At 40.9% G+C, this 16,114-nt stretch overlaps 2 protein-coding genes across 2 annotated transcripts in view; both read right to left on the bottom strand.

Annotated features, from left to right (window-relative positions):
* The window catches only part of LOC130386609 (serine protease FAM111A-like), a 68,162-nt gene that overhangs the window by 33,481 nt on the left and 18,567 nt on the right, over positions 1-16,114 (bottom strand). The window lies entirely within an intron of this gene.
* Positions 12,606-14,708, bottom strand: LOC130386612 (serine protease FAM111A-like). The gene has a single exon (XM_056595626.1). The coding sequence runs from the start codon at positions 14,561-14,563 to the stop codon at positions 13,292-13,294; it is 1,272 nt and encodes a 423-aa protein (XP_056451601.1). The 5' UTR covers positions 14,564-14,708; the 3' UTR covers positions 12,606-13,291.

The raw sequence follows: 16,114 nt of genomic DNA, 5'->3' as shown, positions 1-16,114 counted from the left end.
TAGCCCCCCTGCTGAGTGGGGTGGTTTCTCCCAACTTATGCCCGCCCTGTTACCAGCCACTGGTTGGTAATCAGCCACAGGTGCGCTGGTGGCACAGCATGCCAAAAACCAGGAGCAGAGTCGGGCCATGGAGTGGGAGTGGCTTGTGCATAGTGAAGGCAGGTAGCAGGAGGGAAAACCCGGCTCAGGACCGTGAAGAGCCGGCCAAGACTGTGACACTTTCTATTTCTCTATTCATTTATATGTCAAGGTCCACCTTATTGTCACAATCAAAGTTAAACACTAAATACTGCATTCATATTTTTACCACATGGTTTTAGGAGCCTTTATCCGGAGGGACATTCACGTGTCACTCATTTACTTAATTTGCCGACACCCAGAGATGAACCCTGCTTAAATTGGCCCCGTAAAGTTGTAAACCTCTCTACCTTGCTCAAGAGAGGAGGAGGCGGTGACCTCTTCATGACGTCAACAAGTAAGAAAGGAGCCCCCTGCAGTCTCTCTCACACGTAGCTTCTACACTGACTTAAAGGTTAAAGGTTAAAGGTTAAAAGAGTCAAACAATGCCGTCTTAATGAATGTATTACATAGAAACATACAGTGGTTGTCAATTGTTTGAATGCATGCTTATTGTCTAAGTAGATTGTCATTATGCTCGTGTATGTCATATCTTTATGTCAACCCATGTGGCATAGGGATTTGTTTTCTTTGATTATACATGGCTCATCTCATAAGCACATATGGTTTATTATGTAAATGTTTAAATCAGTTTAATTAATGAAGTTCAAATATGAGGCATATTACACATGATTTTGGATTCGATTTAAAAGGAAACGCCCTGTTACCCCAGACTCATTCCACTTCAGGGTTATAGTTCACGACCCCATAGGATCACCCAAAAAGTTTCAGGACATTGAACATCTTCTACTTTTCATGAAAACCCGGCTCAGGACCGTGAAGAGCCAGCAAAGACTGACACTTTCTATTTCTCTATTCATTTATATGTCACGGTCCACCTTATTGTCACAATCAAAGTTAAACACTAAATACTGCATTCATATTTTTACCACATGGTTAAAGGAGCCTTTATCCGGAGGGACATTCACGTGTCACTCAATTACACCATTTGCCGTCACCCAGAGATGAACCCTGCTTAAATTGGCCCCGTAAAGTTGTAAACCTCTCTACCTGGCTCACGAGAGGAGGAGGCGGGGACAGCTTCATGACGTCCACAAGTAAGAAAGGAGCCCCCTGCAGTCTCTCTCTCACACGTAGCTTCTACACTGACTTAAAGGTTAAAGTTAAAAGTTAGAGTCAAACAATGCCGTCTTTATGAATGTATTCCATAAAAACATACAGTGGTTTTCAATTGTTTGAATGCAGGCTTATTGTCTAAATAGATTGTCATTATGCTCGTGTATGTCATATCTTTATGTCAACCCATGTGGCATAGGGATTTGTTTTCTTTGATTATACATGGCTCACCTCATAAGCACTTGCTGTTTATTGCGTAAAAAATCATTTTGATTAATAAGGTTGATTATAAAGTATATAGTATATATAAAGTTGAACACTGTGGAGTGTTCAACTTTAATATACTGAGAACTCGGGGAAGGAAGATGAGTGCATGTTTAGTCAATGGGGAACTGGGGTGGGGGACATGGAGGCGTCAAAGTTCTAGACCCGATGCATAGTGTTGTGATTGGTCAGTGCACATTGGGGGGCCATACCGTTTGGGGATATAACGATGCCTGATGCCAGATCAGGAGTTCTTTGCAAACCAACTCATGTTTTGTTATGACTTCTGTACTATTAATAGATAATAAAGTATTTTTGTTTCAAACCTTGTTCTTCTAGACCTCTCGTATTTTCTGTTGGTTTTTATCCACAACACCACACATCTGGAAACCAGAGGGTTTTGTTTGTCTAACGTTCAATTTCCTTTTTCTACAAAATGATTCATTTTCCAATAAACAAAACTGGTACAGAACAGGAAGAGTTTTGCAACATGTATGCAACATATATGTACTGTGATATTATATCAAATTTTTATTGAAAATGAAGTGAAAGTACAATTCCAAAAATGATCACTTAATTATTACATCAGTGTTTCAAACAATGGTTTCAACCATACACTACAAAATTGCGTAAAATGTGAAAACTTTTAATAGAAATTCAGAAAGAGCATACATTCTTGAATGTTTTTTAAATATAAACTATGATATAAACTATGTACTTATGAAATAAGTACTTAATAGTACACCGATTTTTTTTTAAAGTCACTTTTACAAAAGCTATAAAGTCGCAAAACATTAAAAGCTTTAAGTAAAAAATATATTTAATTATGCTTCATCTCAATATTATTTACTTATATTATAATATAAGTACTTACAAACATAATTTGAAAAAAAATGTAGATGGAAAAATTACATCATCAGCCATCACCCCATACTCTCATCTCTGACATGGCAGCATGGAGCACCTGCTTTGCACGTAATATTGCTCAAACTACAATAAACCGGTTTAAACGTCTGCCATGGTTCTTGTGTGGGCCCAGTAACGCCATCTAGGTGGAGGGGCAACAACCCATAGGTGGCGTGTGTGGCAAAGAGTAAACTACTACAATTGTACTCAACTATATACCACTGTAATAGGGTCGGTGTGTTGTTTATTGGGTGATTGGGATGATGCGCTGCAGAAGAGGCGAGTGTATTTGAGAAGAGGGAGGGTAGAAAAAGGGTAGACAGATTGAAGTCAGTTGTTGTTGGGGAGCGGACTGAATGTTACGGCGCTGGTGCCCAAGTAACCAAAACGTTCGAACCTGAATGCACTCGGGCCCGGGGGCCGGGTGCCGTTAGGGTTGCCAGCGGCAAAGATGTGGAAAATTCCGGCAGTAGGCAGCTACGAGTTAGCGATAGCTGACGTGAACCAGATTGGCTAACGTCAACCGGAGCCGTTCACGTCATCCAATCCTGACGCAAATTTAAGAATCCTATATTGCCACGCCAAGACCCGCCCTATTGTCTGATTAGCAGGGTTGCATTGCATCAACTCAACTGGACGCTAGAACTCTGTGGTACACTCGCTGTGAGCATTCGAGAGCGTGAGAAGTGTCCTTCGAGAGATGGCTTAAACTATATATTGATCCACCTTTGCTCCTGTCCGGTTGTCTCCCAAGAAGAATTACAATTCAATTCAATTTTATTTTATTTGTATAGCCTTAATCACCATTACAGTCTCAAAGGGCTGAACAGGCCAAATATTTATGACACGCCACATAATAATAAAGATAATGTTTGATTCTATAGTGTCCTCCTCTTCCTGTTTCCTCTGTGGAAGTGTTAAGGGTCTCTCTATATCCTCTAACCCAGAGGCAAGGTTTATTAAACTACAATGTAGAGCTTTACTAAAGTCAAACTAAGTCCCTAGGTATCCATGGATTGAAATCTAGAAAAAAGTCCTTTAGATGCTTTTGTTCTGCCTTACAGTAAGACGAGTTTGCGAGTTCAATCAAATCATTTTCTGTACAGACAAAACTTTTGTCAAAATAACGTAGAACCTTTTCGATTACGGCAGCCTTCACTTCTTTAGGAATGCCACAAGTGATCATTGCCAACAGCACATCCAATTTACGGTGTCTCACTATATCCATAAGGATTTCTTCAATAATGAGTGATAGGGGATGTGCATACTCAATAGCATGTTCAGTGTTTTTATCAGGGAACCCCCCAGTGTGCATCGATACAACTTTAAAATTGTGATCAAAAACTGGTGAGCCAGATGAACCTTCATAAAAACAGCTGTCGTAGGTCTGTATGTCCCTAAAAAGGTAATCAGGTTTTATACGTTTTTCGCATTCGTCCCGAGGGATTGTGAAGCATGGGTCCCACATTTTGACCTTCCCTTCCGGGTGGCCGATAATACAAATGTGACCACTTTCAGTTACCGGTCCAAAGTGCTGAAGTAGAGGCTGTATAATCATCGTTAAGGTATTTTGATTATTATCGACCCCAAGCAAAGCCCAATCCTGCTTGTATCCTTCTTTGTCAACATGATATCTCCAGGCAACCACCGTTACAAGCAATGGTAAACAAGGGTTTTCTACCTTATCCTCGTAGAAGAAAACAACAGATATGTTTTCCTTCAGGTTTATTTTTTCTTCATCAAGGACTACGTGGGCGTTTGTTAGGATGTACTTTCCAAATAGAAGAAAGCCACTCCCTGCTGCCCCTCCATTTATTTTCACCTGGCAAACAGAGTCACCAAGCTCTACGAGCTTCCTAAAACTTCTAATTTCTTTGCAAATCCCAACGTGTTTCCCAAACTCTCGAGAGAAAAGCTTTCGGACATCTCGAATGTTTGTTATTTTCACCTGGCAAACAGAGTCACCAAGCTCTACGAGCTTCCTTAAAATTCTAATTTCTTTGCAAATCCCAACGTGTTTCCCAAACTCTCGAGAGAAAAGCTTTCGGACATCTCGAATGTTTGTTATTTTCACCTGGCAAACAGAGTCACCAAGCTCTACGAGCTTCCTTAAAATTCTAATTTCTTTGCAAATCCCAACGTGTTTCCCAAACTCTCGAGAGAAAAGCTTTCGGACATCTCGAATGTTTGCATCTTTCTGGCGTCCTTTCAAGGATTTAGTAAGATAGGGAAACTGAGAACGAAGCAACAATCTACACATTACGCTTTGTAGATATAACGAAGGTATAGAGAATCAAAAGTATTTAGAAGATTATGGAACCTGCTCATGTATGGCTATAGTATATTAGTAGAATATCTGTTGGATTTTATGAATCAAATAAAAAATATTCCTTCTGCATCGCAATGAATAAACTGATAGATTATCTATCAAATAAACACTTTACCCTTACAGAGCCCTCCAGTCGGTCCGAAAGCTTGATGAAGTTCCTGCTGCTGAGAATAAAGGGTGTGCTCACTGCTCAGCCACCGAGTGGAGTGATGACGGTTGCTTCGCGGCAACCTTATCTCTGATCTAACACCTGTAGACTCCGCCCCAGCGGGAGGCGGGACTCTGCACTGCCGCTCAACCATTCGCTGAGCTCTACGTCATTGGGGAAAAGATGGATGCACTGAGGAGATCACAGCCAACTTTTCTGACTTCTGGCTGACAGAAGTGGCACTGTAACGGCAGTAGCCAAGAGGTGGAGGTCTGACCAATTGGTTGCTAGTTTAATCCCTCTGCTCTTTGTATAAGTGTAGCCTACTTCCCCGAAATGCCGGACACATGGTATAGGGTGTGGTAAAGAGGTTTTGGGGGGTCAGGGTTTAGTGTGTTCACCAATCTAACCCTTTGGTAGGGTTGTCCTCTTTCTGAAACACAAGTCTTCTCACCTAGTCCTCCTGGTTGTCGTCCTCTCCAGCCATGCTGTGGCCGTCAGCAGAGATGTAGAGCGTCTTCAGGAGATCCGGTCCCGGACCAACGTACTTCCTCTTGGCAGGTAGCCCCCCTGCTGAGTGGGGTGGTTTCTCCCACCTTATGCCCGCCCTGTTACCAGCCACTGGTTGGTAATCAGCCACAGGTGCGCTGGTGGCACAGCATGCCAAAAACCAGGAGCAGAGTCGGGCCATGGAGTGGGCGTGGCTTGTGCACAGTGAAGGCAGGTAGCAGGAGGGAAAACCCGGCTCAGGACCGTGAAGAGCCGGCCAAGACTGTGACACTTTCTATTTCTCTATTCATTTATATGTCAAGGTCCACCTTATTGTCACAATCAAAGTTAAACACTAAATACTGCATTCATATTTTTACCACATGGTTTTAGGAGCCTTTATCCGGAGGGACATTCACGTGTCACTCATTTACTTAATTTGCCGACACCCAGAGATGAACCCTGCTTAAATTGGCCCCGTAAAGTTGTAAACCTCTCTACCTTGCTCAAGAGAGGAGGAGGCGGTGACCTCTTCATGACGTCAACAAGTAAGAAAGGAGCCCCCTGCAGTCTCTCTCACACGTAGCTTCTACACTGACTTAAAGGTTAAAGGTTAAAGGTTAAAAGAGTCAAACAATGCCGTCTTAATGAATGTATTACATAGAAACATACAGTGGTTGTCAATTGTTTGAATGCATGCTTATTGTCTAAGTAGATTGTCATTATGCTCGTGTATGTCATATCTTTATGTCAACCCATGTGGCATAGGGATTTGTTTTCTTTGATTATACATGGCTCATCTCATAAGCACATATGGTTTATTATGTAAATGTTTAAATCAGTTTAATTAATGAAGTTCAAATATGAGGAATATTACACATGATTTTGGATTCGATTTAAAAGGAAACGCCCTGTTACCCCAGACTCATTCCACTTCAGGGTTATAGTTCACGACCCCATAGGATCACCCAAGAAGTTTCAGGACATTGAACATCTTCTACTTTTCATGAAAACCCGGCTCAGGACCGTGAAGAGCCAGCAAAGACTGACACTTTCTATTTCTCTATTCATTTATATGTCACGGTCCACCTTATTGTCACAATCAAAGTTAAACACTAAATACTGCATTCATATTTTTACCACATGGTTAAAGGAGCCTTTATCCGGAGGGACATTCACGTGTCACTCAATTACACCATTTGCCGTCACCCAGAGATGAACCCTGCTTAAATTGGCCCCGTAAAGTTGTAAACCTCTCTACCTGGCTCACGAGAGGAGGAGGCGGGGACAGCTTCATGACGTCCACAAGTAAGAAAGGAGCCCCCTGCAGTCTCTCTCTCACACGTAGCTTCTACACTGACTTAAAGGTTAAAGTTAAAAGTTAGAGTCAAACAATGCCGTCTTTATGAATGTATTCCATAAAAACATACAGTGGTTTTCAATTGTTTGAATGCAGGCTTATTGTCTAAATAGATTGTCATTATGCTCGTGTATGTCATATCTTTATGTCAACCCATGTGGCATAGGGATTTGTTTTCTTTGATTATACATGGCTCACCTCATAAGCACTTGCTGTTTATTGCGTAAAAAATCATTTTGATTAATAAGGTTGATTATAAAGTATATAGTATATATAAAGTTGAACACTGGAGTGTTCAACTTTAATATACTGAGAACTCGGGGAAGGAAGATGAGTGCATGTTTAGTCAATGGGGAACTGGGGTGGGGGACATGGAGGCGTCAAAGTTCTAGACCCGATGCATAGTGTTGTGATTGGTCAGTGCACATTGGGGGGCCATACCGTTTGGGGATATAACGATGCCTGATGCCAGATCAGGAGTTCTTTGCAAACCAACTCATGTTTTGTTATGACTTCTATACTATTAATAGATAATAAAGTATTTTTGTTTCAAACCTTGTTCTTCTAGACCTCTCGTATTTTCTGTTGGTTTTTATCCACAACACCACACATCTGGAAACCAGAGGGAATGTTTGTATAACGTTCAATTTCCTTTTTCTACAAAATGATTCATTTTCCAATAAACAAAACTGGTACAGAACAGGAAGAGTTTTGCAACATGTATGCAACATATATGTACTGTGATATTATATCAAATTTTTATTGAAAATGAAGTGAAAGTACAATTCCAAAATGATCACTTAATTATTACATCAGTGTTTCAAACAATGGTTTCAACCATACACTACAAAATTGCGTAAAATGTGAAAACTTTTAATAGAAATTCAGAAAGAGCATACATTCTTGAATGTTTTTTAAATATAAACTATGATATAAACTATGTACTTATGAAATAAGTACTTAATAGTACACCGATTTTTTTTTAAAGTCACTTTTACAAAAGCTATAAAGTCGCAAAACATTAAAAGCTTTAAGTAAAAAATATATTTAATTATGCTTCATCTCAATATTATTTACTTATATTATAATATAAGTACTTACAAACATAATTTGAAAAAAATGTAGATGGAAAAATTACATCATCAGCCATCACCCCATACTCTCATCTCTGACATGGCAGCATGGAGCACCTGCTTTGCACGTAATATTGCTCAAACTACAATAAACCGGTTTAAACGTCTGCCATGGTTCTTGTGTGGGCCCACACACCATACACTCGCTGTGAGCATTCGAGAGCGTGAGAAGTGTCCTTCGAGAGATGGCTTAAACTATATATTGATCCACCTTTGCTCCTGTCCGGTTGTCTCCCAAGAAGAATTACAATTCAATTCAATTTTATTTGTATAGCCTTAATCACCATTACAGTCTCAAAGGGCTGAACAGGCCAAATATTTATGACACGCCACATAATAATAAAGATAATGTTTGATTCTATAGTGTCCTCCTCTTCCTGTTTCCTCTGTGGAAGTGTTAAGGGTCTCTCTATATCCTCTAACCCAGAGGCAAGGTTTATTAAACTACAATGTAGAGCTTTACTAAAGTCAAACTAAGTCCCTAGGTATCCATGGATTGAAATCTAGAAAAAAGTCCTTTAGATGCTTTTGTTCTGCCTTACAGTAAGACGAGTTTGCGAGTTCAATCAAATCATTTTCTGTACAGACAAAACTTTTGTCAAAATAACGTAGAACCTTTTCGATTACGGCAGCCTTCACTTCTTTAGGAATGCCACAAGTGATCATTGCCAACAGCACATCCAATTTACGGTGTCTCACTATATCCATAAGGATTTCTTCAATAATGAGTGATAGGGGATGTGCATACTCAAAAGCATGTTCAGTGTTTTTATCAGGGAACCCCCCAGTGTGCATCGATACAACTTTAAAATTGTGATCAAAAACTGGTGAGCCAGATGAACCTTCATAAAAACAGCTGTCGTAGGTCTGTATGTCCCTAAAAAGGTAATCAGGTTTTATACGTTTTTCGCATTCGTCCCGAGGGATTGTGAAGCATGGGTCCCACATTTTGACCTTCCCTTCCGGGTGGCCGATAATACAAATGTGACCACTTTCAGTTACCGGTCCAAAGTGCTGAAGTAGAGGCTGTATAATCATCGTTAAGGTATTTTGATTATTATCGACCCCAAGCAAAGCCCAATCCTGCTTGTATCCTTCTTTGTCAACATGATATCTCCAGGCAACCACCGTTACAAGCAATGGTAAACAAGGGTTTTCTACCTTATCCTCGTAGAAGAAAACAACAGATATGTTTTCCTTCAGGTTTATTTTTTCTTCATCAAGGACTACGTGGGCGTTTGTTAGGATGTACTTTCCAAATAGAAGAAAGCCACTCCCTGCTGCCCCTCCATTTATTTTCACCTGGCAAACAGAGTCACCAAGCTCTACGAGCTTCCTAAAACTTCTAATTTCTTTGCAAATCCCAACGTGTTTCCCAAACTCTCGAGAGAAAAGCTTTCGGACATCTCGAATGTTTGTTATTTTCACCTGGCAAACAGAGTCACCAAGCTCTACGAGCTTCCTTAAAATTCTAATTTCTTTGCAAATCCCAACGTGTTTCCCAAACTCTCGAGAGAAAAGCTTTCGGACATCTCGAATGTTTGTTATTTTCACCTGGCAAACAGAGTCACCAAGCTCTACGAGCTTCCTTAAAATTCTAATTTCTTTGCAAATCCCAACGTGTTTCCCAAACTCTCGAGAGAAAAGCTTTCGGACATCTCGAATGTTTGCATCTTTCTGGCGTCCTTTCAAGGATTTAGTAAGATAGGGAAACTGAGAACGAAGCAACAATCTACACATTACGCTTTGTAGATATAACGAAGGTATAGAGAATCAAAAGTATTTAGAAGATTATGGAACCTGCTCATGTATGGCTATAGTATATTAGTAGAATATCTGTTGGATTTTATGAATCAAATAAAAAATATTCCTTCTGCATCGCAATGAATAAACTGATAGATTATCTATCAAATAAACACTTTACCCTTACAGAGCCCTCCAGTCGGTCCGAAAGCTTGATGAAGTTCCTGCTGCTGAGAATAAAGGGTGTGCTCACTGCTCAGCCACCGAGTGGAGTGATGACGGTTGCTTCGCGGCAACCTTATCTCTGATCTAACACCTGTAGACTCCGCCCCAGCGGGAGGCGGGACTCTGCACTGCCGCTCAACCATTCGCTGAGCTCTACGTCATTGGGGAAAAGATGGATGCACTGAGGAGATCACAGCCAACTTTTCTGACTTCTGGCTGACAGAAGTGGCACTGTAACGGCAGTAGCCAAGAGGTGGAGGTCTGACCAATTGGTTGCTAGTTTAATCCCTCTGCTCTTTGTATAAGTGTAGCCTACTTCCCCGAAATGCCGGACACATGGTATAGGGTGTGGTAAAGAGGTTTTGGGGGGTCAGGGTTTAGTGTGTTCACCAATCTAACCCTTTGGTAGGGTTGTCCTCTTTCTGAAACACAAGTCTTCTCACCTAGTCCTCCTGGTTGTCGTCCTCTCCAGCCATGCTGTGGCCGTCAGCAGAGATGTAGAGCGTCTTCAGGAGATCCGGTCCCGGACCAACGTACTTCCTCTTGGCAGGTAGCCCCCCTGCTGAGTGGGGTGGTTTCTCCCACCTTATGCCCGCCCTGTTACCAGCCACTGGTTGGTAATCAGCCACAGGTGCGCTGGTGGCACAGCATGCCAAAAACCAGGAGCAGAGTCGGGCCATGGAGTGGGCGTGGCTTGTGCACAGTGAAGGCAGGTAGCAGGAGGGAAAACCCGGCTCAGGACCGTGAAGAGCCGGCCAAGACTGTGACACTTTCTATTTCTCTATTCATTTATATGTCAAGGTCCACCTTATTGTCACAATCAAAGTTAAACACTAAATACTGCATTCATATTTTTACCACATGGTTTTAGGAGCCTTTATCCGGAGGGACATTCACGTGTCACTCATTTACTTAATTTGCCGACACCCAGAGATGAACCCTGCTTAAATTGGCCCCGTAAAGTTGTAAACCTCTCTACCTTGCTCAAGAGAGGAGGAGGCGGGGACCTCTTCATGACGTCAACAAGTAAGAAAGGAGCCCCCTGCAGTCTCTCTCACACGTAGCTTCTACACTGACTTAAAGGTTAAAGGTTAAAGGTTAAAAGAGTCAAACAATGCCGTCTTAATGAATGTATTACATAGAAACATACAGTGGTTGTCAATTGTTTGAATGCATGCTTATTGTCTAAGTAGATTGTCATTATGCTCGTGTATGTCATATCTTTATGTCAACCCATGTGGCATAGGGATTTGTTTTCTTTGATTATACATGGCTCATCTCATAAGCACATATGGTTTATTATGTAAATGTTTAAATCAGTTTAATTAATGAAGTTCAAATATGAGGAATATTACACATGATTTTGGATTCGATTTAAAAGGAAACGCCCTGTTACCCCAGACTCATTCCACTTCAGGGTTATAGTTCACGACCCCATAGGATCACCCAAGAAGTTTCAGGACATTGAACATCTTCTACTTTTCATGAAAACCCGGCTCAGGACCGTGAAGAGCCAGCAAAGACTGACACTTTCTATTTCTCTATTCATTTATATGTCACGGTCCACCTTATTGTCACAATCAAAGTTAAACACTAAATACTGCATTCATATTTTTACCACATGGTTAAAGGAGCCTTTATCCGGAGGGACATTCACGTGTCACTCAATTACACCATTTGCCGTCACCCAGAGATGAACCCTGCTTAAATTGGCCCCGTAAAGTTGTAAACCTCTCTACCTGGCTCACGAGAGGAGGAGGCGGGGACAGCTTCATGACGTCCACAAGTAAGAAAGGAGCCCCCTGCAGTCTCTCTCTCACACGTAGCTTCTACACTGACTTAAAGGTTAAAGTTAAAAGTTAGAGTCAAACAATGCCGTCTTTATGAATGTATTCCATAAAAACATACAGTGGTTTTCAATTGTTTGAATGCAGGCTTATTGTCTAAATAGATTGTCATTATGCTCGTGTATGTCATATCTTTATGTCAACCCATGTGGCATAGGGATTTGTTTTCTTTGATTATACATGGCTCACCTCATAAGCACTTGCTGTTTATTGCGTAAAAAATCATTTTGATTAATAAGGTTGATTATAAAGTATATAGTATATATAAAGTTGAACACTGGAGTGTTCAACTTTAATATACTGAGAACTCGGGGAAGGAAGATGAGTGCATGTTTAGTCAATGGGGAACTGGGGTGGGGGACATGGAGGCGTCAAAGTTCTAGACCCGATGCATAGTGTTGTGATTGGTCAGTGCACATTGGGGGGCCATACCGTTTGGGGATATAACGATGCCTGATGCCAGATCAGGAGTTCTTTGCAAACCAACTCATGTTTTGTTATGACTTCTATACTATTAATAGATAATAAAGTATTTTTGTTTCAAACCTTGTTCTTCTAGACCTCTCGTATTTTCTGTTGGTTTTTATCCACAACACCACACATCTGGAAACCAGAGGGAATGTTTGTATAACGTTCAATTTCCTTTTTCTACAAAATGATTCATTTTCCAATAAACAAAACTGGTACAGAACAGGAAGAGTTTTGCAACATGTATGCAACATATATGTACTGTGATATTATATCAAATTTTTATTGAAAATGAAGTGAAAGTACAATTCCAAAAATGATCACTTAATTATTACATCAGTGTTTCAAACAATGGTTTCAACCATACACTACAAAATTGCGTAAAATGTGAAAACTTTTAATAGAAATTCAGAAAGAGCATACATTCTTGAATGTTTTTTAAATATAAACTATGATATAAACTATGTACTTATGAAATAAGTACTTAATAGTACACCGATTTTTTTTTAAAGTCACTTTTACAAAAGCTATAAAGTCGCAAAACATTAAAAGCTTTAAGTAAAAAATATATTTAATTATGCTTCATCTCAATATTATTTACTTATATTATAATATAAGTACTTACAAACATAATTTGAAAAAAATGTAGATGGAAAAATTACATCATCAGCCATCACCCCATACTCTCATCTCTGACATGGCAGCATGGAGCACCTGCTTTGCACGTAATATTGCTCAAACTACAATAAACCGGTTTAAACGTCTGCCATGGTTCTTGTGTGGGCCCACACACCATACACTCGCTGTGAGCATTCGAGAGCGTGAGAAGTGTCCTTCGAGAGATGGCTTAAACTATATATTGATCCACCTTTGCTCCTGTCCGGTTGTCTCCCAAGAAGAATTACAATTCAATTCAATTTTATTTGTATAGCCTTAATCACCATTACAGTCTCAAAGGGCTGAACAGGCCAAATATTTATGACACGCCACATAATAATAAAGATAATGTTTGATTCTATAGTGTCCTCCTCTTCCTGTTTCCTCTGTGGAAGTGTTAAGGGTCTCTCTATATCCTCTAACCCAGAGGCAAGGTTTATTAAACTACAATGTAGAGCTTTACTAAAGTCAAACTAAGTCCCTAGGTATCCATGGATTGAAATCTAGAAAAAAGTCCTTTAGATGCTTTTGTTCTGCCTTACAGTAAGACGAGTTTGCGAGTTCAATCAAATCATTTTCTGTACAGACAAAACTTTTGTCAAAATAACGTAGAACCTTTTCGATTACGGCAGCCTTCACTTCTTTAGGAATGCCACAAGTGATCATTGCCAACAGCACATCCAATTTACGGTGTCTCACTATATCCATAAGGATTTCTTCAATAATGAGTGATAGGGGATGTGCATACTCAAAAGCATGTTCAGTGTTTTTATCAGGGAACCCCCCAGTGTGCATCGATACAACTTTAAAATTGTGATCAAAAACTGGTGAGCCAGATGAACCTTCATAAAAACAGCTGTCGTAGGTCTGTATGTCCCTAAAAAGGTAATCAGGTTTTATACGTTTTTCGCATTCGTCCCGAGGGATTGTGAAGCATGGGTCCCACATTTTGACCTTCCCTTCCGGGTGGCCGATAATACAAATGTGACCACTTTCAGTTACCGGTCCAAAGTGCTGAAGTAGAGGCTGTATAATCATCGTTAAGGTATTTTGATTATTATCGACCCCAAGCAAAGCCCAATCCTGCTTGTATCCTTCTTTGTCAACATGATATCTCCAGGCAACCACCGTTACAAGCAATGGTAAACAAGGGTTTTCTACCTTATCCTCGTAGAAGAAAACAACAGATATGTTTTCCTTCAGGTTTATTTTTTCTTCATCAAGGACTACGTGGGCGTTTGTTAGGATGTACTTTCCAAATAGAAGAAAGCCACTCCCTGCTGCCCCTCCATTTATTTTCACCTGGCAAACAGAGTCACCAAGCTCTACGAGCTTCCTAAAACTTCTAATTTCTTTGCAAATCCCAACGTGTTTCCCAAACTCTCGAGAGAAAAGCTTTCGGACATCTCGAATGTTTGTTATTTTCACCTGGCAAACAGAGTCACCAAGCTCTACGAGCTTCCTTAAAATTCTAATTTCTTTGCAAATCCCAACGTGTTTCCCAAACTCTCGAGAGAAAAGCTTTCGGACATCTCGAATGTTTGTTATTTTCACCTGGCAAACAGAGTCACCAAGCTCTACGAGCTTCCTTAAAATTCTAATTTCTTTGCAAATCCCAACGTGTTTCCCAAACTCTCGAGAGAAAAGCTTTCGGACATCTCGAATGTTTGCATCTTTCTGGCGTCCTTTCAAGGATTTAGTAAGATAGGGAAACTGAGAACGAAGCAACAATCTACACATTACGCTTTGTAGATATAACGAAGGTATAGAGAATCAAAAGTATTTAGAAGATTATGGAACCTGCTCATGTATGGCTATAGTATATTAGTAGAATATCTGTTGGATTTTATGAATCAAATAAAAAATATTCCTTCTGCATCGCAATGAATAAACTGATAGATTATCTATCAAATAAACACTTTACCCTTACAGAGCCCTCCAGTCGGTCCGAAAGCTTGATGAAGTTCCTGCTGCTGAGAATAAAGGGTGTGCTCACTGCTCAGCCACCGAGTGGAGTGATGACGGTTGCTTCGCGGCAACCTTATCTCTGATCTAACACCTGTAGACTCCGCCCCAGCGGGAGGCGGGACTCTGCACTGCCGCTCAACCATTCGCTGAGCTCTACGTCATTGGGGAAAAGATGGATGCACTGAGGAGATCACAGCCAACTTTTCTGACTTCTGGCTGACAGAAGTGGCACTGTAACGGCAGTAGCCAAGAGGTGGAGGTCTGACCAATTGGTTGCTAGTTTAATCCCTCTGCTCTTTGTATAAGTGTAGCCTACTTCCCCGAAATGCCGGACACATGGTATAGGGTGTGGTAAAGAGGTTTTGGGGGGTCAGGGTTTAGTGTGTTCACCAATCTAACCCTTTGGTAGGGTTGTCCTCTTTCTGAAACACAAGTCTTCTCACCTAGTCCTCCTGGTTGTCGTCCTCTCCAGCCATGCTGTGGCCGTCAGCAGAGATGTAGAGCGTCTTCAGGAGATCCGGTCCCGGACCAACGTACTTCCTCTTGGCAGGTAGCCCCCCTGCTGAGTGGGGTGGTTTCTCCCACCTTATGCCCGCCCTGTTACCAGCCACTGGTTGGTAATCAGCCACAGGTGCGCTGGTGGCACAGCATGCCAAAAACCAGGAGCAGAGTCGGGCCATGGAGTGGGCGTGGCTTGTGCACAGTGAAGGCAGGTAGCAGGAGGGAAAACCCGGCTCAGGACCGTGAAGAGCCGGCCAAGACTGTGACACTTTCTATTTCTCTATTCATTTATATGTCAAGGTCCACCTTATTGTCACAATCAAAGTTAAACACTAAATACTGCATTCATATTTTTACCACATGGTTTTAGGAGCCTTTATCCGGAGGGACATTCACGTGTCACTCATTTACTTAATTTGCCGACACCCAGAGATGAACCCTGCTTAAATTGGCCCCGTAAAGTTGTAAACCTCTCTACCTTGCTCAAGAGAGGAGGAGGCGGGGACCTCTTCATGACGTCAACAAGTAAGAAAGGAGCCCCCTGCAGTCTCTCTCACACGTAGCTTCTACACTGACTTAAAGGTTAAAGGTTAAAGGTTAAAAGAGTCAAACAATGCCGTCTTAATGAATGTATTACATAGAAACATACAGTGGTTGTCAATTGTTTGAATGCATGCTTATTGTCTAAGTAGATTGTCATTATGCTCGTGTATGTCATATCTTTATGTCAACCCATGTGGCATAGGGATTTGTTTTCTTTGATTATACATGGCTCATCTCATAAGCACATATGGTTTATTATGTAAATGTTTAAATCAGTTT

This window comes from Gadus chalcogrammus, chromosome 7 (assembly GCF_026213295.1).
Source record: "Gadus chalcogrammus isolate NIFS_2021 chromosome 7, NIFS_Gcha_1.0, whole genome shotgun sequence".
Classification (NCBI taxonomy): domain Eukaryota; kingdom Metazoa; phylum Chordata; class Actinopteri; order Gadiformes; family Gadidae; genus Gadus; species Gadus chalcogrammus.
Note: the sequence above shows the minus strand (reverse complement) of the source record. Positions and strands in the feature narration are given on the sequence as shown.

Excerpts from the sequence above, each read along its gene's own strand:
- LOC130386612 (XM_056595626.1), bottom strand. The coding sequence starts at position 14,563 with ATGTGTAGATTGTTGCTTCGTTCTCAGTTTCCCTATCTTACTAAATCC.